This window comes from Oncorhynchus mykiss, chromosome 17, assembly GCF_057628025.1.
Source record: "Oncorhynchus mykiss isolate SJ-2025 chromosome 17, ASM5762802v1, whole genome shotgun sequence".
Classification (NCBI taxonomy): domain Eukaryota; kingdom Metazoa; phylum Chordata; class Actinopteri; order Salmoniformes; family Salmonidae; genus Oncorhynchus; species Oncorhynchus mykiss.
Window position 1 is genome coordinate 23,981,029 of NC_143038.1, and position 23,912 is coordinate 24,004,940.

Below are 23,912 nucleotides of genomic sequence, written 5' to 3' on the forward strand. Positions count from 1 at the left end.
CTCGCTAACGCTCCAGCTGTCTTTCAGGCATTAGTCAATGATGTCCTGAGAGACATGCTGAACATCTTTGTTTTCGTTTACCTTGACGATATCCTGATTTTTTCACCGTCACTCCAGATTCATGTTCAGCACGTTCGACGTGTCCTCCAGCGCCTTTTAGAGAATTGTCTTTTTGTGAAGGCTGAGAAGTGCACTTTTCATGCCTCCTCCGTCACATTTCTCGGTTCTGTTATTTCCGCTGAAGGCATTAAGATGGATCCCGCTAAGGTCCAAGCTGTCATTGATTGGCCCGTCCCTAAGTCACGCGTCGAGCTGCAGCGCTTTCTCGGCTTCGCGAACTTCTATCGTCGTTTCATCCGTAATTTCGGTCAGGTGGCAGCTCCTCTCACAGCCCTTACTTCTGTCAAGACGTGCTTTAAGTGGTCCGTTTCCGCCCAGGGAGCTTTTGATCTCCTCAAGAATCGTTTTACATCCGCTCCTATCCTTGTTACACCTGACGTCTCTAGACAGTTCGTTGTCGAGGTTGACGCGTCAGAGGTGGGAGTGGGAGCCATCCTTTCTCAGCGCTCCCTCTCTGACGACAAGGTCCACCCATGCGCGTATTTTTCTCATCGCCTGTCGCCGTCGGAACGTAACTATGATGTGGGTAACCGCGAACTGCTCGCCATCCGGTTAGCCCTAGGCGAATGGCGACAGTGGTTGGAGGGGGCGACCGTTCCTTTTGTCGTTTGGACTGACCATAGGAACCTTGAGTACATCCGTTCTGCCAAACGACTTAATGCGCGTCAGGCGCGTTGGGCGCTGTTTTTCGCTCGTTTCGAGTTCGTGATTTCTTATCGTCCGGGCTCTAAGAACACCAAGCCTGATGCTTTGTCTCGTCTCTTCAGTTCTTCAGTAGCCTCCACTGACCCCGAGGGGATTCTCCCTGAGGGGCGTGTTGTCGGGTTGACTGTCTGGGGAATTGAGAGGCAGGTAAAGCAAGCACTCACTCAAACTCCGTCGCCGCGCGCTTGTCCTAGGAACCTTCTTTTCGTTCCCGTTCCTACTCGTCTGGCCGTTCTTCAGTGGGCTCACTCTGCCAAGTTAGCCGGCCACCCTGGCGTTCGGGGTACGCTTGCTTCCATTCGCCAGCGTTTCTGGTGGCCCACCCGGGAGCATGACACGCGTCGTTTCGTGGCTGCTTGTTCGGTCTGCGCGCAGACTAAGTCCGGTAACTCTCCTCCTGCCGGCCGTCTCAGGCCGCTTCCTATTCCCTCTCGACCGTGGTCTCACATCGCCTTAGATTTTGTCACCGGACTGCCTTCGTCAGCGGGGAGGACTGTTATTCTTACGGTTGTCGATAGGTTCTCTAAGGCGGCTCATTTCATTCCCCTTGCTAAGCTTCCTTCTGCTAAAGAGACGGCACAAATCATCATCGAGAATGTTTTCAGAATTCATGGCCTTCCGTCAGACGTCGTTTCGGACAGAGGTCCGCAATTCACGTCTCAATTTTGGAGGGAGTTTTGCCGTTTGATTGGGGCTTCCGTCAGTCTCTCTTCCGGCTTTCACCCCCAGTCTAACGGTCAAGCAGAACGGGCCAATCAGACTATTGGTCGCATCTTACGCAGTCTTTCTTTTCGCAACCCTGCGTCTTGGTCAGAACAGCTCCCCTGGGCAGAATACGCCCACAACTCGCTTCCTTCGTCTGCGACCGGGCTATCTCCTTTTCAGAGTAGCCTCGGGTACCAGCCTCCGTTGTTCTCATCTCAGTTCGCCGAGTCCAGCGTCCCCTCCGCTCAGGCTTTTGTCCAACGTTGCGAGCGCACCTGGAAGAGGGTCAGGTCTGCACTTTGCCGTTATAGGGCGCAGACTGTGAGAGCTGCTAATAAGCGTAGAACTAAGAGCCCTAGATATTGTCGCGGTCAGAGAGTTTGGCTCTCCACTCAGAACCTTCCCCTTAAGACGACTTCTCGCAAGTTGACCCCGCGGTTCATTGGTCCATTCCGTATCTCTCAGGTCATTAATCCTGTCGCAGTGCGACTTCTTCTTCCGCGATATCTTCGTCGCGTCCACCCGGTCTTCCATGTCTCCTGTGTTAAGCCCGTTCTTCGCGCCCCCGCTCGTCTTCCCCCCCCCCCCCCCCATCCTTGTCGAGGGCGCACCTATCTACAGGGTCCGTAAAATCTTGGACATGCGTCCTCGGGGCCGTGGTCATCAGTACCTAGTTGACTGGGAGGGGTACGGTCCTGAGGAGAGGAGTTGGGTTCCCTCTCGGGACCTGCTGGACCGTGCGCTGATTGATGATTTCCTCCGTTGCCGCCAGGTTTCCTCCTCGAGTGCGCCAGGAGGCGCTCGGTGAGTGGGGGGGTACTGTCATGTACTGTCATGTTGTCTTGTCTCTGTCCTTTCCCTTCACCCTGTCTCCCTCTGCTGGTCGTGTTAGGTTACCTTTTCTCCCCCGCTTTCCCCCAGCTGTCCCTTGTCTCCTCTAACTACCCATTCACCCCGTTCCCCACCTGTTCCCTTTTTTCCCTCTGATTAGGTCCCTATATCTCTCTCTGTTTCTGCTCCTGTCCTTGTCGGATTCTTGTTTGTTTGTGTCATTCATGCCTGAACCAGACTGTCGTCATGTTTGCTGTAACCTTGTCCTGTCCTGTTGGAATCCGCCGGTCCATCTGAGCCTACCTATGTTTGGTAATTAAAGAAGCTCTGTTTAAGTTGATTCGCTTTTGGGTCCTCATTCACCCACCGTAACACAATAAGAAAGCGAGTTCAAAACCTCTCTGCCAATAACAGCTAGTTTTCCGTTTTCTTCTCCACACTCAGACAGTCCTAGCAAAAGTCTTGCTTGAGAAATGGCTGTTTGCTAATTGAAAACAATTAAAGTAAGGTATTTAATTGTTACCCAGAAATTATTTTTTAAAAGGCTGCATTGGACCCTTAAAGAAAATGATTAGCTAATCATGACATACATTTGAGGATTCCATTGATAATTTGGTGTTTAAATCCTAAGTGTCACTTGGGTGTTATTCAATTTAAAGGGAAATTACATTGCCAGCTAAATTATTAATCATATCACTTTAGCAAATAGTTTTTAAAGGGTTAATGACCTTAGATTTGAGCATCTGTGGCCTCCATTTCAGAAAATCCTCATTTACCAAACATGTATCATTGCTGTTACTTACTGTCATTGGCGTTACTACTCATGCTGGTGACACAATGTTATCATAATGGTAAAAAATTATTTAAAGTCATTAAGATGCCATATTAGTTGATTTAGAATGGGAATATGCATCCAAATACATTTAAATAAATAACAAATCTAGAAAATTAAAGTATAACCACCCAGATAAAATCTGGTAAATTAGAGTTTTCTCCAAATGGTAACTTTTTAGGGATATGTCATTATGAAATCATAGTGTGTAGGGTGTTTTCCTCAGTTGGCGTTGGCGTAATGCGACAAAATCAGCCTTTCTGTCATTACACAAATTTTACCTGGCATATTTTGAATATTGGAAGGGGAGGGGACACTTGGCTCATTAGACTTGCAGAGAAAAGCGTGTGGAGCTACTAAAGAGGATACACTCCGGTACCACCAGTAGCCCTAGTTTCATATCTCATACCTCTCCCCGCAGAACCTAATTGAGAAACTGGTATTTTTTGCAAGATTTTGGTTAAGTTGCCGAGATTAAATGAGCTTTTACTTTAATTAGTTGATAACAATTCTAACTCATTGATCAATAAAGCAAATCCGCACAAATATGTTTAAGAATATGTTAGGAATTACTCAGCAATTACCAGTTTTGATTTGAAAGGAAAAGAGAGTATGTGTGTAAACACACAGTATTGCACACATTATAGGTAATGTGGAGACCAAAAAGATCTTTATGTCCTGTGCCAGGCCAGACCGACAGCTTGTTTGAATCAGCTTGGTTGAAATAGTTAAGCAAAACTATATAGAGTGGTATGTATTCAACCGCCTTGGATTTCTTCACATTTTATTGTGTCACGAAGTTGGATCAAAAAGGATTTAATTGTAATTTTGCTGTGTTTTTTTGCAGTATTACTTGATGCATGTCTTTTCAGTTAGGTCATTATTGTGGAGTCACTACAATGTGGTTGATCCATCCTCAACAAGGCCTCATGGCGACATACACTGAGCAGTTTCCTTCCTGTCCTGCATCTCAATTCCAAAGGACAACTATATCTTTGATGTGTCTGGGTGGTTTAATACATCACCCACAGCATATTGTTAACTTGGCCATGCTTAAATAGATATTCAATGTCTGATTTGTTATTATTACCGATCTACCAATCACTGCCCTTCTTTATGAGGCTTGCAAAATAAACGAGGTCATTGCATTTGAGTCTGTGCTTGAAATGCAATATTTGAATGAGGGACCTAACAGATGTTGAATGTATGGGGGACAGAGGAAGGGGTAGTCATTCAAAAATCATGTTGACTCATATTATTTCACACAGAGTGAGTCCATGTAACTTGATTTGTTATGCAAAATGTTACTCCTGAACTAATTTAGGAGCAGTAGTTATGAAATTAGTAAACACTTGTGGAATCTTCTTTTCACTTTGACATTATGGAGTATTTTGTGTAGATCAATGACAAAAAAAATCAACAAAATGTGAAGAAAAAAATTCAAGGCTAGGTAGCCTAGCAGTTAAAGAGCGTTGGGCCATTAACCAAAAGGTCACTGGTTCAAATCGCCGAGCCGGCAAGGTGGAAAAATATACCCTTGAGCAAGATAGTTAACCCCCAACAACAACTGCTCCTTGGGCACTGATGACGTGGATGTCGACTAAAGCAGCCCCCAGCTCCTCTCTGATTCAGAGGGATTGGGTTAAATGTGAAAGACACATTTTGGTTGAATGCATTCACTTTTGCAGCTGACTAGACAGCCCCTTTCCCTACGTATGATACTAACTGTACTTGTAATATTATATAATACAGTATGTGGGTGAATTTGTCCTGTTCAATTCAAAGCTAATTATCTTGAAGAGGGAGTAGTGACTTTTGAGCTTTTTGGCCTTTTCCTCAGTCATTTGTTTGTCATATAATAAATAACTCACCGCTCTGATTTGCTGAATGTCTCCTCCGACTTGCTTTATTGGACAATTATCATGGGGATATCGTCTCTTTGTTTTTCCTCAACTGTTCAGCATACAATTTATTCTTTTATTTAGAAAAACACAAGGCACCTAGCACCAAATAATACTTCCTAGTTCCATCATCAGGGGACCTCTTGCAACCTTGAACCGGTAGATTAATTTAGACAGATTGGCTGACTCCTTATCCAGGGGAAGTCATCCAAGACTGGAAGACCTGATTGTGTTAAAGGGCTAAAGGGGAGCTCAAAGCTGTCAGCGTGGAGACTGAGGGGAAGAGGAAAGGTAATTAGATCCCATAAAGCCAGGACTCTCCTATCCGCTACTAAGGTTACTAATGAGGAGAGCCCTCGCTAACACAAACTGCCACCAGAGACAATGGTTTCGGCTAGCACAGACAGACGCAAAGACAAATGAAGGTGATGAAGACAGAGAGTAATGATCCAAATGAGAGCAGCGAAGCCACAGTGACACATTCGGTTTTTACTTATAAACACCACTGTTGAGGTGGCTGAGGTTGGATGGATTTGTAGAATACTTTTGAAATTCTGACTATAATTGTCAATAAAATCGATGTTTTGGAACTATTATGGTGGATGACACACTTGGCTCTATAAATACTTTTAGTACTTGTGAGGATAGTTGGCTGTCACCAAATCTAAAGCCAGGTCTTATTATGAAACGAAACATTGAGAATGTAAACTGTTTATGAGAATCACATGTATCACATTTATTGTGTCCAATGTCTTGATTGTTGTCTTGAAATGCCTCTCCTGTGAAGTAGTGACGTTCGACATACGCCCTAGTGTATTGAAACGGGTCACAAACACATTTAGCATCTCCTTGTTTCCATAGCCTACAAGCCACAGATGCAGACCTTTGGAACATCTACATTTTAAAAGTCTAATAAATCCATTTAATATAGCCGACACCATAACAATAAATCAATTTATTTGACAGGTCTAATTTTATTTTATTTTAGTTAAATTTTTAGCACACGCTCTTATCCAGAGCAACTTACAGTAGTGAATGCATACATTTTCATATATGATATGAATAAAATGTTGTATATTTCAGAAGAACAGAATAGCACCCTCAGTTGTCCTTATTTTAGGCCCTGATCTACACTAGTAGACTACACTAGTTAATTTAGCAGACAAGATTTGCTTAGAATTCCGTGGCCATATTTTATATTATGAACAATACAATTGAACATAGTTGAATAAAACAGGATATTTTCTCCAAGTGATTTGAGAGAGTGTGCACATTCGGCTAATCTGTGTTGCGCGGTTATCAATGAAACAGGTCCCCCCTCTATCGTTCATTTAGTTATTTATGCAGAGCTGACATCAAGGCAAAGGGTGGCTATTTGAACGTCAAATATGAAATATATTTTGATTTGTTTAACACTTTTTTGGTTACTACATGATTGCATATGTGTTATTTCATAGTTTGATGTCTTCACTATTATTCTACAATGTAGAAAAAAGTTTTTAAAAAATAAAGAAAAACCCTTGAATGAGTAGGTGTTCTAAAACTTTTGACCGGTAGTGTACTTCCAGACACAAATGAGAGAACTGCTCACTCTGACCATTTTACTCGCCCTAGCAGAGCTCTTTAGGCATTTTTTATCTTATCCAGAGCGTTGGTAACCGCAACTGTGCTGCTGGCAAAACTTGAATTCAAAATTTTTGCCAACGTTTACTGACACCGGCCATTTTCAACGGGTGTTGACGTTTGTACATTTGTCAGTTATTCTGCTCTCTGGTACACTCAGACGTGAGTGCTTTGAAAATCGGAGTAGATAGCGAGAGCAAATTTACCAGTTACGTCTATCGACAGATGTCGCAGTGATATCATGAAAATTCTATTGAAATGGTTACTTGCATAGAGTCTTTTGTTTAGCCGTGTTAGAAAGGATTACCTACACAAACAGTGGGAAGAAAAAGTATGTGAACCCTTTAGAATTACATGTATTTTTGCATAAATTGGTCATTATATTTTATCTGATCTTCATCTAAGTCACAACAATAGACAAACACAGGCTGCTTAAACTAATAACACACAAACAATGATACATTGTACATGTCCTTATTGAACACACCATGTAAACAGTCACAGCTTGCACTTTGGAAAAAGTATGTGAACCCTTGGATTTAATAACAGGTTGACTCTCCTTTGGCAGCAAGAATCTCAACCAAATGTTTTCTGTAGTTGCACATCAGACCTGCACAATGGTCTGTTGTTGGACCATTCCTCTTTACAAAACTGTTTCAGTTTCACAATATTCTTGGGATGTCTGGTGTGAATCTCTCTCGAGGTCATGCCACAGCATCTCAATCGTGTTGAGGTCAGGACTGACTGGGCCACTCCAAGGCGTATTTTCTTATGTTCAAGCCATTCTGTTGTTGATTTACTTCTGTCTTTTGGGTTGTTGTCCTGTTGCATCACCTAACTTCTATTGAGCTTCTACTGGTGGACAGATAGCCTTAAATTCTCCTGCAAAATGTATTGATAAACTTGGGAATTCAATGATAGCAAGCTGTCCAGGCACTGAGGCAGCAAATCAGCCCCAAACCATGATTCTCCCTCCACCATAGTTTACAGTTGGGATGAGGTTTTGATGTTTTCCACACAGAAAACAACACAACTTTAGTTTCATCTGTCCACAGAATATGTTGCCAGTATTGGTGTGGAACATCCAGGTGTTCTTTTGCAAGCTTCAGCAATGTTTTTTTTGGACAGCAGTGGCTTCTTCTATGGTGTCCTCCCATGGTGTCCTCCCATGAACATCATTCTTGTTTAGTGTTTTACTTATTGTAGACTTGTCAACAGAGATTTCTGTAAATCTTTAGCTGGCACTCTAGGATTCTTCTTAACTTCATTGAGCATTCTGCGCTGTGCTCTTGCAGTCATCTTTGCAGGACGGCCACTCCTAGGGAGAGTAGCAACAGTGCTGAAATTTCTCCATTTATAGACAATTTGTCTTACCATGGACTGACTTTTAGAGATACTTTTGTAACCCTTTCCAGCTTTATGTAAGGCAACAATTCTTAATCTTAGGTCTTCTGAGATCTATTTTGTTCCAGGCATGGTTCACATCAGGCAATGCTTCTTGTGAATAGCAAACTCAATTTTTTTGAGAGTTTTTTGTGGGGCATGGCAGCTCTAACCAAAATCTCCAATCTCGTCTCATTGATTGGACTCCAGGTTCGCTGACTGCTGACTCCAATAAGCTTTTGGAGAAGTCATTAGCCTAGGGGTTCACATACTTTTTCCAACCTACACTGTGAATTTTTAAATGATGTATTCAATATAGACAAGAAAAATACAACATTGTCTGTTATTAGTTTAAGCACACTGTATATGTCTATGTTTGTGACAGACGAAGATCAGATCAAATGTTGTGTAAGATTTATGCAGAAATCCAGGTAATTCCAAAGGGTTCACATACTTTTTCTTGCCACTGTACTGACCAGCTCATGTTATAGACAGAAGCACGCTACATGGTAGACCAATCCGAACACATTTCTCGCCATGTCCAGCCCACTCATTATCTCAGCCAATCATGGCTAGCAGGAAGGTTGCACGCTTTTTCTGTGGCTAAACCAACTAGGCTCGTAATGTAAGAATTGTATTCGTATTTACAGGTGGCATACACATATTATTAAGGCACATGAAAGTTCACCTTTAAGAAGGCATTTCTGACAAAAAAAACGCATTTTGATAAAATAAAAAAAAAAATGTTTAAATGGCTCTCCAGTGTAGTAGTGAAGCGTGACATATGCCTAGTTTCCTGAAACAAGTCATATGTGTGAAATTTGTTTAGATTTAGAATGGACCATTATCATGCACCTGTCTCAAAATGGGCAAGGGGAAAAAAATAATGTAAGCTCAAATAAAATATGTTATTGGTCTCATACACATATTTAGCAGATGTTATTGCAGGTGTGGCAAAAGGCTTGTGTTCCTAGCTCCAACAATCCATTAGCATCTAACAATTCACAACAATACACACAAATCTAAAAGTAATAGAATGGAATGAAGAAATATACAAATATTTGGACTAGCAATGTCGGAGTGGAATTGAGTAAAATACAGTAGAATAGAATACAGTATATAAGGGCCTCACGAGTGGCGCAGGGGTCTAAGGCATTGCAGTACTAGCTGTGCCACTAGAGTTTCAGGTTTGAGTCCAGTCACAGCTGCTCGCAACTGGGAGACCCATGGGGCGGGGCACAATCGGCCCAGCGTTGTCCGGGTTAGGGGAGTGTTTGGCCGGCAGCGATGTTCTTGAAGCTTTCCACCTTCTTGACCGCGTTCCCTTCGATGTGGATAGAGGCGTGCTCCCTCTGCTGTTTCCTGAAGGCCACGATCAGCTCCTTCCATACCCTTCCTTTTGTTAATATTGAGGGAGAAGTTATTTTCCTGGGACCACTCCACCAGGGCCCTCACCTCCTCCTTGAAGGCTGTCTCGTCATTGTTGGTAATTAGGCATACTACTGTTGTGTCATCTGCAAACTTGATGATTGAGTTAGAGGCATGTGTGGCCACACAGTCATGGGAGTACAGGAGGGGGCTGAGCACTCACCCATGTGGAGCCCCTGTGTTGAGGATCAGTGAAGTGGAGGTGTTGTTTCCTACCTTCACCACCTGTGGGCGGCCCATCAGGAAGTCCAGGACCCAGTTGCACAGGGCAGGGTTCCGACTCAGGGCCCAGAGTTAATGAGCTTGGAGGGTACTATGGTGTTGAAGGCTAAGCTATAGTCAATGAACAGCATTCTTACATAAGTATTCCTCTTGTCTAGATGGGATAGGGCAGTGTGTATAGCGATGGAAAGTGCATAATCTGTGGATCTATTGGGGCGGTATGCAAATTGAAGTGGGTCTAGGGTGTCATGTAAGGGTGATATGATCCTTAACTAGCCTCTCAAAGCACTTCATAATGACAGAAGTGAGTGCTATGGGACGTTAGTCATTTAGTTCAGTAACCTTTTCTTTCTTGGGTACAGGAACTATGGTGGACATCTTGAAGCTTGCTTGGGGACAGCAGACTGGGATAGGGAGAGATTGAATATGTCCATAAACACTCCAGCCAGCTGGACTGTGCATGCTCTGAGGACACGGCTAGGGACACCATCTGGGCCGGCAGCCTTGCGAGGGTTAACACGCTTAAATGTATTACTCACGTTGGCTATGGAGAACGAGAGCCTACAGTCATTGGGAGCGGGCCGTGTTGGTGGCTCTGTGTTATCCTCAAAGCAGGGGGAAGAAGGATTTCAGCTGGTCCGGGAGCAAGACGTCGATGTCCGTGACATGGCTGGTTTTCCGTTTGCAATCCGTGATTGTCTTTAGACCATGCCACATATGTCTCGTGTCTGAGCCCTTGAATTGCAACTCCACTTTATGTCTGTACTGATGTTTTGCCTGTTTGATTGCCTTACGGAGGGAATGCTGTCATCTATCCATGGTTTTTGGTTTGTTTTAATTAGTTTTAATAGTCACAACAGGAAAAACATCCCCTATACACTTCCTGATGAACTCAGTCACCGTGTCCGTGTATATGCCAGTGTTATTCTCAGAGGCTACGCGGAACATATCCCAGTCCACATAATCAAAACAATATTGAAGCATAGATTCTGATTGGTCAGACCAGTGTTGAATGCACCTTATCACGGGTACTTCCTGTTTGAATTTCTGTCTAGGAAGGGAGGAGAAAAAATGTAGATCGTGATCTGATTTGCCAAAGGGAGGGCGTGGAGGACCTTGTAGGCATCCCAGAAGGGGGAATAGCAACGGTTGAGTGTTTTTCCAGCGCGAGTACTACAGTCAATGTGTTGATAGAACTTCGGTAGCGTTTTTCCTCAAAGTTTTTGTTCAAATCCCCAGCCACATGAAATGTGATCTCAGAATATGTGGTTTCCAATTTGCACAAAGTTCAGTGTAGTTCCTTGAGGGCCGTCGTTGGGGCTGGATTTGATTGTGAGGTATTCTAGGTCGGGTGAACAAAAGGACTTGAGTTTCTGTACTACACAATCACACCATGAGTAGTTAATCATGAAACATACACCACTGCCTTTGTTCTTCCCGGAGAGTTCTTTATTCCTGTTTGCATTATGTACTGAGAACCCAGCTGGCTGTATGGATGGGAGAGAATATCTGGAGAGAGCCATGATTCCGTGAAACAGAGTATGTTACAGTCCCTGGTGTCTCTCTGGAAGGAGATCCTCGCCCTGAGCTCATCTACTTTATTGTCCAGAGAATGAACATTAGAGAGTAATATACTCGGAGCGGTGGATGGTGTGCCCGTGTCCTGAGTCGGACTAGAAGACGACTCGGAATATTTCTTCTCTGCTGGCGGCGTCTGGGATTAGTTAAATTGCCCTGGTGGGTACGAACAAAGGACCCAATTCTCCTGTTGTAAAGAGAAGCAATATGCTTAATATTAGGAACGTTGAGCAATAAATATAGTAGGCCTAGCCTATAGAAAGCTGATGGGATCCTTATCTTTTTAATCGAGGCCATCAACTTTTCTCACGCAATAGCCTATAGAAATGTTGCACAACATAAACTCATGGGCTTTCATGAGTGTTTGATTCGATTTTTGATTTCATGTCAGAGTGATTAGAGGGACAATAGCGTGCTGAGTACCAGGCAGTTAGCAAGTTTGGTAGGCTACTAATGACTATCAGCAGCATCAGAGCATGGAAAAGCCTAGTTACCATGACTAAACGGTGGAATATGGAATATGACTGCGGTTATAACTTGTGTTGGTGTGGTGGTAAGACATCCCCGACACAGCCCTATGCATAATCTGATTTCATAAATCGTGTATGGGTTTAATCTCAGTTCACATGGATCCTCTTTCTTACACTCCAACTGCAACTTTCTCAGTTGACATATACAGTGACCAAGTATTGGCACACTTGATAAATATGAGCTAAAACTACTGTATAAAATAAATACAAATACTGAGCTATATTGTATGCTCAAAAATATTGTATTTCTTTATACTAATACAATTGCTCAGAGAAAGAGATTTTGTTTTATGTAATATTTAAGTAATTTTATTTTCTCTCAAAAAGATTGGTGTCAAAATTATTGACAAAAAAAATGTAATCTGCATTTAACATTCCACTTTTTGTAAATTCATCACAGCTATAGGAACTGTATTGGGACCTTCCATGGGTTCCGGTTTCACTGGGGTTTAAAATGTATTGAATAAGTATGAAAAATATCTTTGTCATCCATCACCACGGGAAAATAATTCACAAATGAAAAAAGAGACAAATGGTTGTTGACCTTCATAAATCAGGCAAATAAAATGTGTGTACAAAAAAATAGCTAAAAAACATACCACTATTAGGGCAACAATTAAGACGTTTAAACTACTGAAACAGTGGTAAACTTGCCTGGTATTGGATGCAAGTGTATCTTGTCCCCACGCAAGGTGAGGAAGATGTTTCGGGAGGCAAAGAAAAATCCAAGGGCCAAAGTTGGAGAATTTGAAAACTTGGTTGCATCTGTGGGTCAACAAGACTCAATCTACAATTAGATACCACCTCCATGCCAATAGGCTTTTGAAGGGTTGCCAGAAACAAGCCTTTATTGAGAGAAACCTACAAATGTAAATGCCTGGAGTTTGCTAAATGGCATTGGCACTTAGATTGGAACCGGTGCTATGGTCAGATCACACAAAAATATAGCACTTTGGCCACACTCACCAGTTCTGATTCGTGGACAATGATGCATATGCAGAAAATAACCTCTGTAAAATATAGTGTTGGATCTTTGAGGTTATGGGGCTGTTTTATTTTCCACTGGTCCTGGGGCCTTCTTAGGGTCAATGGCATTGTCATCTCTGCCAAGTACGAGGACATTTTTGTCAAAAACCTGGTGGCCTTTTCCAGGAGGCTGAAACTTGGCCGCAAGTGGATCTTCAGCAAGACAATAACCCTAAGCACACATCAAAACCCACAAAGAAATAATTAATTGAGCACAAAATCAACCTTTTGCAATGGCCATCTACATTTCCAGATGTGAACCCCATTGAAAACCTATGGTTTGAATTGAAGATGGCAGTCCATAAGTGCAGGGCGAAGGATATCAGGGATCTGGAAAGATTCTATATGGAGGAATGGTCTAAGGTCCCTCACAATGTGTTCTACAATTTCATAAAATATTTTAGAAAAAGGCTCAGTGCCATTATCCTCGAAGGGGAGGGTGCTGGAATTATGAAAACAAGCTGCCAATAATTTTGACCCCTATCTTTAAAAAAAAAAGTTGTATTACTCAACATCAAGAGTGAAGCGGCGACTGCGAGATGCTGGCCTTGTAGGCAGAGTTCCTCTGTCCAGTGTCTGTGTTCTTTTTATTGGCCTGTCTGAGATATGGCTTTTTCTTTGCAACTCTGCCTAGAAGGCCAGCATCCCGGAGTCGCTTCTTCACTGTTGATGTTGAGACTGGTGTTTTGTGGGTACAATTTCATGAAACTGCCAGTTGAGGACTTGTGAGGCGTCTGTTTCTCAAACTAGACACTAATGTACTTGTCCTCTTGCTCAGTTGTGCACTGGGGCCTCCCACTCCTCTTTCAATTCTGGTCTTGGCAATTTCTCGCATGGAATAGCCTTCATTTCTCAGAACAAGAATAAGACTGACGAGATTCAGAAGAAAGTTCTTTGTTTCTGGCCATTTTGAGCCTGTAATCGAACCCACAAATTCTGATGTGCCATTGGAACACAGGAGTGATGGTTACTGATACACCTATGTAGACATTCCATAAAAAATCTGCCTTTCAAGCTACAATAGTCATTTTGTTACGGCTCTCATGGGTTGAAGAAGGAGACCAAGGTGTTCATGATTTTTAATAAACAGAACACCTCAACGAAATAACAAAGTAGAAAAAACGAAAGCGCACAGTTCTGTCAAGGCAACAAAACCGCTAAACAGAAAATAACTACATACAAAACACAGGTGGGAAAAAGGCTGCCTACGTATGATTCCCAATCAGAGACAATGATAGACAGCTGCCTCTGATTGGGAACCACACTCAGCTAAAAACAAAGAAATAGAAAACATAGAAATAAAGAAACTAGAATGCCCACCCTAGTCACACCCTAGTGACACATTTACAACATTAACATAGTCTACACTGTATTTCGGATCAATTTGATGTTATTTTACTGGACAAAAAAATAGCCTTTCAAAAACACGGACATTTCTAAGTGACCCCAAACTTTCGAACGGTAGTGTATATCAGGGGTGAAGTGCCCCATAACTTGACCATACCAACAAGACAGGGGGTACTCTGAGTGCTAATTTAGCAGACTATTAAGAAAGTGGAGGGTGTGCAAAGTGGACAGTATCCCTCTGTGGCAAGATGAGAGCAGTCATGCAAATTTAAAAAATGACTTGACATATTCATAATGTTTGCAGAAAACATTGTCGCCTGTGAAAGCTTATCAAGAAACATTGATGTGAGCATGCTGTGTTTGAGGTACCACAGTCTTCAAAGGTTAATGGGAGTCCTGATCCTTAACAAAAGGATATCTTTATTTTTGTTTTGGTCTGGAAGCTCTTTTTGAAAGCCTGCATTAAAGGCCCCGCATCGGCCACAGAGATTAAAGTGTGACTGTTCCCACTGTCTGAGGCCTGGATATGTCTGTCCGCACTGTCAATAGAGTTTCCGACCACTCACCAATTACTTTGCACTCAGATGCACTTTAGCGTCTCTTGCTAACAGTTCTTCAGAAACCCGAAGTGAGTTCTCCTTTTGCTTTCAAGTACTGTAGGAAATGCGAGCATGATGATAAACCTCATGGCCTTGAAGTTTTTTCTCTTTCTTCTGTCAAATGTTTATATTATTACTTGCACAGTTGTCTTTCCTGTTTGTTATCTCCTCTCTCAGCAGTCTATTTCTCCTGTTTGACATTCTTCTGTTGTTAACACTCTTTGCAGTCCATAATTTGATACAATTATTCAGAATACCCCAAGTGACACATTGTATTTCCTGGGAGCTCCCAACATGCCCATGTTTAATAACAGCTCTTCCACCTTAATGTGTTTAATTTGACAACTGCAACGTAATATATAAAGAAATACATGTTTGACCTTAACTACGCATGTAATGTTTGTGGATTCAATTAAAAGCATTTGTGAAGTGAAAAGTAAGTTGAACTTTTTTAGGAAAACTTCAGTGTACTATACCAGTCAACAATAAAAGTATTGCACATGCAGCAGAGGTGACTCGGACTCACTCTCTCATTTACATTTTAGTAGACACTCTTATCCAGAGCAGCTTACAGAAGTAATGAGGGTTACATTGACACATTGTTTTCAGCACGGGGTTACTGATCCAACCTCTGCCCTACTCTCTTGTGATAAGGTAGCTCGGCTTGCAACTTCAAAATCAGTGTCATCCTCGGCTCAAGAAGGAGTTTCCCCTTAGTCTAATGTTAAAGACATTGGTTTCCAGAGTGGGGCGACTGGGGTTCAGAGCCCACCTGTGACATAAGCAAATGAGCTTGATCAGCATCACAGTGTTTCTTTCTGTGATTGTAGTACAGATTGTAATATAGTTGAATTGCCTTGAACACTAAACAGCTTGGAGGAGGTTCTCTTTCTGTCAGTAACACCATGAACATAAATGTGCTTTGAGATCAAAACAATCTCCGTTTTGATCGTACTCCAAGAAGTAATATTTCATGTGCAGTAGACTTATGGCTGATTTGGACACTACGGAGCTTAGCACAGTTTTGCAATGTCATTGTTCGTCACCAAAAATGTTACGGCATTTGACACAGTTTTTTTCTAACCGGAAATGGAGACCCTATGTATCGTTCCTTGTGAAGACTGAGGGGCAGTATTGAGTGACTTTTCCAACAGAAGTCCCGCCCCTGTGTCTACATCACGAGACAATACTAGCACCTATACAGCCCTCCGATGTGGTTATATTTGGACAAGCATGCAGAAGACTACACCTGGAGGGAGATATCACAACATTTGAACACCGATGCTGATATCAAAGAAACATGAAGAAGGATTTGGTGCTGGTATATTTGCAATCTTGAAAGGGTGAATTAGATGAGTGGGGATGCCACTTGTGTGTAAGTCCTTGCTGATTGTCTGAGATTTAAGTGAAACACCGTCAGATAGACACCAATATGCCAGATATGGTATGTACTCGTCATGCAGCCGAGTCCTTTTGTACAGTGTGTGTGTTCGTGATCTTCTGTTTAGCAGACCTAATTATAACATGTGAAATCAGCTCCTTTCTGCATGGGAGAAATTGTGAGTGGGAAATATTCAGTACCTGTGTTGATATCATAATGAATATTATTTAATACATTTAGAATAAGGCTGTTACGTAACAAAATGTGTAAAAAGTCAAGGGGTCTGAATACTTTCCAAATACACGGTACGAATAACATTACTACACAGATCGTACACGTAATGTTAGCTAGCGAGCCAGCTAATGTTAGCTAGCTAGTTAACAGTGTGTTAACTTGCAATGAAAATTACTTTGAGAAAATTAGAAACGTATAAAATCTGAAAATATAGCTAGACTCTTACCCTTATAAATGGATGAACGCTTCTCCATCTCTGTCACAGATGCCATGGTTGCCCTTCCTTTGAAGATGTAATCGTGCTTCTACACCTGCATTGCTTGCTGTTTGGGGTTTTAGGCTGGGTTTCTGTACAGCACTTTGAGATATCAGCTGATGTACGAAGGGCTATATAAATACATTTGATTTGATTTGATTAATCCAGGCAGGTGTTTTTTACAACAGCCTTATGTGTTCTCTTTTCGACTCCCTCCGCATTTGCAATCAAAAGCCTGAATGTTCTCCATATCCTTAGCTGTCATGCTCTGCTTCTACCGGGCATTCCACTGATTTCAAAACTCGGTCCTCCAGAAAGTGGAGAGCCTTAGAAACACTTGTGCAGTTCTTTGTGATATTTTTGAAAAATTACGCTTTAGAAAGGATTACCTACAAATACTAAGCAGCTCATATTATAGACAGCAGCGTGCTACATGGCAGACCATCCTGAACTCATCTCTCGGCATGTCCAGCCCATCCATTATCTCAAACAATCATGGCTAGCAGGAATGTTACTGTCTTTTCCTTGGCTAAACCAACTAGGCTCGTAATTTAACACATTTATTTGTATTTATAGATGACATACAAATGTGTTTTTAAGGCACACGAATGTTCACGTTCCAGAAAACATTTCTTCCCTAAAACGCATTTTGATTAAAAAAACAACATTCAAATGTCTACTGTGAAGTAGTGATCCGCGACATACGCCTAGTTTCCTGAAACTAGTGACATTTTCTGTGTATGTAATGATATGTAGGCTGTGTGTGGCGTTTTTAAATGTACAGTGCCAGTCAAGTTGACACACCTACTCATTCAAGGGTTTTTCATTATTTGAACTTTTTTCTACATTGTAGAATAATAGTGAAGATATCAAAACTATGAAATAACACATATGAAATCATGTAGTAACCAAAAAAGCTTTAAACAACTCAAAATACATTTTATATTTGAGATTCTTCAAAGAAGCCACCCTTTGCCTTGATGACTGCTTTGCACACGCTTGGCATTCTCTCAACCAGCTTCATGAGGTAGTCACCTGGAATGCATTTCAATTAACAGATGTGCCTTGTTAAAAGTTCATTTGTGGAATTTCTTTCCTTCTTAATGTGTTTGAGCCAATCAGTGGTGTTGTGACAAGGTAGGGGTGGTTTACAAAAGATAGCCCTATTTGGTAAAAGACCAAGTCCATATTATGACAAGAACAGCTGAAATAAGCAAAGAGAAATGACAGCCCATCATTACTTTAAGACATGAAGGTCAATCAATATGGAAAATATCAAGAACTTTGAAAGTTTCTTCAAGTGCAGTCGCAAAAAACCAACAAGCACTATGATGAAATTGACTCTCGTGAGGACCGCCACAGGAAAGGAAGACCCGGAGTTACCTCTCCTGCAGAGGATAAGTTCATTAGTGTTACTTGAACAATCTGAGGTGTAGTTAACACATCTCAACATCAACTGTTCAGAGGAGACTGAGTGAATCAGGCATTCATGGTTGAATTTCTGCAAAGAAACCACCACTAAAGGACACCAATAATAAGAAAAGACTTGCTTGGGCCAAGAAAAACAAGCAAAGGTCATGTGGAACTCAAAAGGGTTCTATCTGTAACCAAAAGGGGTAGTGTAGATAACAGGTACTGTATAAATGTAAAACTTGCCCAAGACAGTTCACAGAACTGTCAATACATTTTTTTTTGTCAATGTATTAATTACTAAATGTACCTAACATTAGATAGTTAATCCAGAGACTCTTTGTCTTGATTCGGCAATCTCATCCAGATCATCATGGCCCTGGTGAGTGACATTAAACTTGAGACAGGCATTTGTAGTTCTATATGTTAGCCACATTAGGAGATAATTAGCATTTCATTTTGGGGGAGTTAATACAGGCGAAAATATTGATCAAATTCACCGTGTTCTAGAGATATTTATACGGTTGTCAAAATGTCACGCCCGGGTACACCTACACGAAACAGACCTTAATTGAAGTGTTTCTAAAATGAATTGGTTAGAAAAAAAACAATTGGAACCATTTCCATGTTTGATCGCTAGGTTTTATGACTCATACTGTAGTTAAGCGTAGAAACGTGGTAATTAAATACAATGACCATAATCCATTGTGCCTGTTGTTTACAGCTCGGACCGAGATCTGTATATAATGATGAGATGCTCATGTCTCCACCCTAACAATGGGAGTTGTTATCACAAAGGCGGAAAGGCAGAGGACAAGATTAGGTCCAAAATAAACCCAGATAAATGCATTGGCCTTAATATGGACAGATTAGGGTGAGAGTAATAATAAAAAAAGTATATCTGGATGGATATGTGGTAGATTATACACACACAGACTGCATAGATCGCATTAGAGAGGAATGTACGCAACACTACGGTGACAGGAATAGAGACAGTTTGGGAAAGTATGCCTTATCTTCTTTGAAGAACTGTTACAATTATTTCGTCAGACATCTCTGCAGCATACTGTACTTATGCAGTCTAACCTAGCTAAATGGGATGACTAAAGACAGTACGGTATGGGGAGCACAGATATAAGATTAGATGGTCTGGCTGGCTGGCTGCTACTGCCTGAGCAGAGATGACATGATGACTTTAAGGAATGGAGAAAAAAAAAGTACTATACACAACTGAAATATTGTATTATTTCATAGTAATTTCCTATTTATGTCAACCCAATGTGGATCTGACAAAGACAATGGCGATTGTGTTTTAATGTCATTATTTCTAAATGCATTTAATGACCAATGCAACCGTGTTTCCCACTGTTGCTTCCCACTGGGCAGCAGTTGCTTCACTGGGCAGCTGCATCACGTCGTTGGCAGTAGCTAACGTAGACCATTTGAATCGTACTTGATTACAATGCCCTCCACTAATATTGGCACCCTTGGTAAATATGTGCAAAACAGGCTGTAAAAAAACTTTCTTGGTTTTTCATTCAAAATATTCACAAAAATAATTGAAAGAAAATGTTTTATTCTTAACATAAAACAATATTTTTCTCAAATATATGTGAGTCACAATTATTGGCACCCCTTCAATCAATACTTTGTGCAACCTCCTGTCACGGAATTCTAGTAGTGGTGGGTGTAGAGTCAGGCACAGAGAGCAATACTTCCAAATGAATGCGTTATTCCACTTGGTCCAGCCAACAAACAGGCAATGACCATAAAACAGGTATGTCTCCAAAAACCAGGAAAATAAACATGCAACAAATTACGCAGGAGAAAATCAACTTCACCACTGACATTAGGAATAAGCCCGACCAAAATAAGCAACAGGTGAAAACAATCAAGACAAAACCAACAGAAAAAAGGGATCGGTGGCAGCTAGTAGGCTGGTTACGACGACCGCCGAGCGCCGCCCGAACAGGAAGAAGAACCACCTTCGGTAGAAGTCGTGACATCTCCCTTTGCCAAGATAACAGCTCTGAGTCTTCTCCTAGAATGGGTAATGAGTTTAGAGAACACATGGCAAGAGATCTGAGACCATTCCTCCATACAGAATCTCTCCAGATCCTTCAGACTCCGAGATCCACGGTTGTGGACTCTCCTCTTCAGCTCATCCCACAGGTTTTCTATGGGGTTTAGGCCAGGGGACTGGGATGGCCATGGCAAAACCTTGATTCTGTGGTCAGTGAACCATTTTTGTGTTGATGTTGGGGTGTGCTTTGGTTCATTGTCCTGCTGGAAGATCCAACCAAGGCCCAGTTAAAGCTTCCAGGTAGTGGCAGTCAGGTTTTGATTGAATATCTGCTGGTACTTGGAGTCCATGATAAGTATGTATCCAAACAAGTTGTCAAGGGCCTTTGGAAGAAAAACAGGCCTACAACATCAAAGATAAACCACCATGCTCAACAGTGGGGATGAGGTACTTTTCTGCAGGGATATCTTTGTCTCCATAAAACCCACCTCTTGTGTATGTTTCCAAAAAGCTAAATGTTGTTCTCATCTGACCATAGAACCCGGTCCCATTGAAAGTACCAGGAGCAAACTGTAGGCACTTGAGTTTGTTGTTTGATGACAGCCATGGCTTTTTTATGGTAACCCTTCCAAACAACTTGTGGTTACGTAGGTGACGTCTGATCGTAGTTTTGGAGACTTTATGTCCCCAAGACCCAACTAATGTCTGCAATTCTCCGGCTGTGATCCTTAGATTTTTTTTGGCCACTCTAACTATCCTCCTCACGGTGTGAGGGGTCAATATAGACACATGCCCTCTTCCAGTCCGATTGTTAACATCTCCAGTTGCTTTAAACTTCTTAATTATTGCCCTGATAGTGGAAATGGCATTTTCAACCATTGAGCTATTTTCTCATAGCCATTTCCTGATTTGTGCAGCTCAACAACCTTTTGTCGCACATCATTACTGCATACTCATCTTTCCAATAGTGATGGATGACTATGGGAACTTGGCCTGTATGTCACCTCATATTTATACCCCAGTGAAACAGGAAGTCATGGCATACCACTTAAGTATTCCTAAGCACTCAGGTGAACTTAATGTAAAACATGAATGGGAATATACTTCAGTTAGATTTTACTCATAAGAATTTCTAGGGTTGTCATTGTGGCACACATGTTTTGGAGAAAAATATTTATTTCACATGTACTTTTTTCAATAATTTTACTTCAATTAAAGGTTAGATTTTTTTTGTGAATATTTTGAATGAAAGACCAAGGGAGAAACAGCAAAGACATTTTTTACAGCCCATTTTGCTCATATTTCCCAAGGCGCCAATATAAGTGGAGGGCACTGTATATTTAGAGTAGGTTAGCAGCCTACACGAAAAATAACTTGTAATATTGGTAGTAACCATCTGGATGTTACTGTGATACAATCAACTGCTGCTCAGTGGGGAGAGTTTGCGCTACAAACTCGCAGCAAAACAACACGTGGCAGAATATCTTCTTTGCTCCCGAGTCCCGCTGGCCTGCAGTAACTTAAGTTAGCGGAAAGTAGCTAAATAGTGTATCTAATATCAGGCCATGGTGACAGGCAGCTGAAGCACATTTGTTCATTTTGTTGTCCGATTAAAAACTCCCATGTCTCAATTTGAACTTTGGCGGACAAGTTGCAAATTCTTGCTGAAGTTTCTAGCGACAAGCATAAACTAGCAAGCTGGGGAGGGCTCATTAGGACGACTGACTGAACCGAATCTATTCGTCCCCACTCAACTCTCGCTGTGTGACATACGTCATCAATTTTGGGCACCAGACATGTCCGTATAGCCTCTCCCGACAGAAAGTGAACTAGCTAGCTATCTAATGTTAGCTTGATTTGACATGACATATTTAGAGATACCTAGGATTTTTAGCTAGTTATGTACTTTGTGTAAATTAGGATAACTGTCACACCCTGATCTGTTCCACCGGTCTTTGTGCTTGTTTCCACCCCCTCCAGGTGTCGCCATCTTCCCCATTATCTCCAGTCTATTTATACCGATGTTCTCTGTCTGTTGCCAGTTATTTTTTTCCCGTCAGGCCTACCAGCGTTTTTCCCCTTGCTCAAGACCTTTTCAAGTTCCTGTTTTCTAGTTTTCCCGGTTTTGACCTTTCTGCCTGCCCTGACCCTGAGCCTGCCTGCCTTTCTGTACCTTATGATCTGGATTAGTGACCTCTGCCTGGCCTTGACCTGTCGGCCAGGCAGGCAAGTCGGTTAGGACACCCCCCCTCCCTCTCCCTTTCCCCTTCCCTTCCCCCTCCCCTCCCCTCTCACTGGTGTTGGGCTGTAAAGGGAGTGGGCCACCATCATGTCAGCAGCACAGGCTGGCATGAGGAGGCACCATGCAGTGCGCCTCCTTCTAAAGGAGAAGGGAGGAAAAATAATGGAGCTATCCCGATTGGATTTCTCCAGAAAATTCCTCCAGAAAGAGCTCGGCTTTCATCCCGCGCAGGTAAACTGCATCTTAGCCCTCCCCTATAGGAAGGGCTTCGATGTCAGTTTTGCCAACGCCAGCTTCCTGAGGGAGTTCTGGGGGAAACTCCAGAACGCCCTGAACACCCAGGGGTCCCTCACAGCGATGTTCGAGGTGACCAAGCTGACGGATAATAGCATTAAAACCGTTAGTGTCCATATGTACAATGAAACCGTACAGCCGGAGGACGTTGCAGTATGGCTGGGCAGGTACTGCAACGTGAAGGGTCCCCTGATCCAGGTAAAAGACCTCGACGGGATCTGGACAGGGGCCTGGAGGGTCACTGTCCAGCAAAGGGAGGACCCTGGGGGCTATGGTGGGTTGAAAGCCATCCCATCCAGCATAGTCCTCGGAGAGAACAGGGGCCATGTTCACTACCAGGACCAGCCCAAGCTGTGCCGTAAGTGTGGTGAACATGGCCACCTTGCAGACGCCTGTCAGAAGGTCGTCTGCATGAAGTGCCGGGAGGTGGGCCACCGCTACGAGGAGTGCACGAACGGAAGGTCGTGCAACCTCTGTGGCGAGCGGTCCCACCTCATCCGCGACTGCCCCTCCTCCTGGGCCAACAGGGCCAAGGCTGGAAGGAGGGAGTGGGCGGCCGCGGACCGGGCTTTCGAGCGCCAGAGGGCTGGAACGGCAGTTGCCGAGGTGGTAGTGGAGGAGCCGGTGGTGGTGGAGGAGGAGGCAGTAGTGGAGCTGGTAGTGGTGGTAGAGGAGACAGTTGGGGAGCCGGTGGTGGTGGCTGTAGTGGAGGGCGCGGAAGGTGCAGTGGTGGAAGAAGTGGGAGGAGAGGACAAAACCCTACCCACCCCAATCCCCCTGCCCCAGACTAATGTGACCCCTGAAGGAGAAAGGGCCGAGAAAGACGGCTCCGGAGAGATATTCAGCGAAAGATCCCCAAGTGGGTCAGACATTATAGGGTCGGTGTCGGAAAGCACCATGGAGACTGTGTCAGAAGGTACGGGAGAGGAGGGGGAGATTCTGAAGGAACACCTCCCCCTACGTAAAAGAAACGCTGAGGAGCTCTCTGACCCCGAACAGGGTGAGGAGAAAAAGGGAAAGGTGGAGTGGGAGAGCTCCCAGGGGGAGGAAGAACCCAGAACCTTCCCCTCCAACTCCCCCAATCAAGTCTCCTTTTTAAGTCCTATTTTAACCTCCTCTCCCTTCCAAACCCCTTTACCCCGGAGGGAGAGAGAGAAAGTCCCTGAAGACTAACCCCCTTTTAACTTTTCAATGCCTTTTCTTCTAGTACTGTTTTTACTCACCCCTTTTATGGCTTTTAAA

At 42.8% G+C, this 23,912-nt stretch overlaps 1 protein-coding gene across 1 annotated transcript; it reads left to right on the forward strand.

Annotated features, from left to right (window-relative positions):
- The first annotated feature begins 22,463 nt into the window (after window positions 1-22,463).
- On the forward strand, window positions 22,464-23,283 carry LOC149975874 (zinc finger CCHC domain-containing protein 3-like). The gene is made up of 2 exons (XM_090204181.1): window positions 22,464-23,148; window positions 23,198-23,283. Exons 1-2 carry the CDS (start codon window positions 22,464-22,466, stop codon window positions 23,281-23,283), a joined length of 771 nt encoding a protein of 256 aa, XP_090060307.1.
- The last annotated feature ends 629 nt before the right edge of the window (window positions 23,284-23,912 follow it).

Excerpts from the sequence above, each read along its gene's own strand:
- LOC149975874 (XM_090204181.1), top strand. The coding sequence starts at position 22,464 with ATGTCAGCAGCACAGGCTGGCATGAGGAGGCACCATGCAGTGCGCCTC. Across the intron at positions 23,149-23,197 it reads AAGGTCGTGCAACCTCTGTG|GGCCAAGGCTGGAAGGAGGG; the intron begins GCGAGCGGTCCC and ends CTGGGCCAACAG.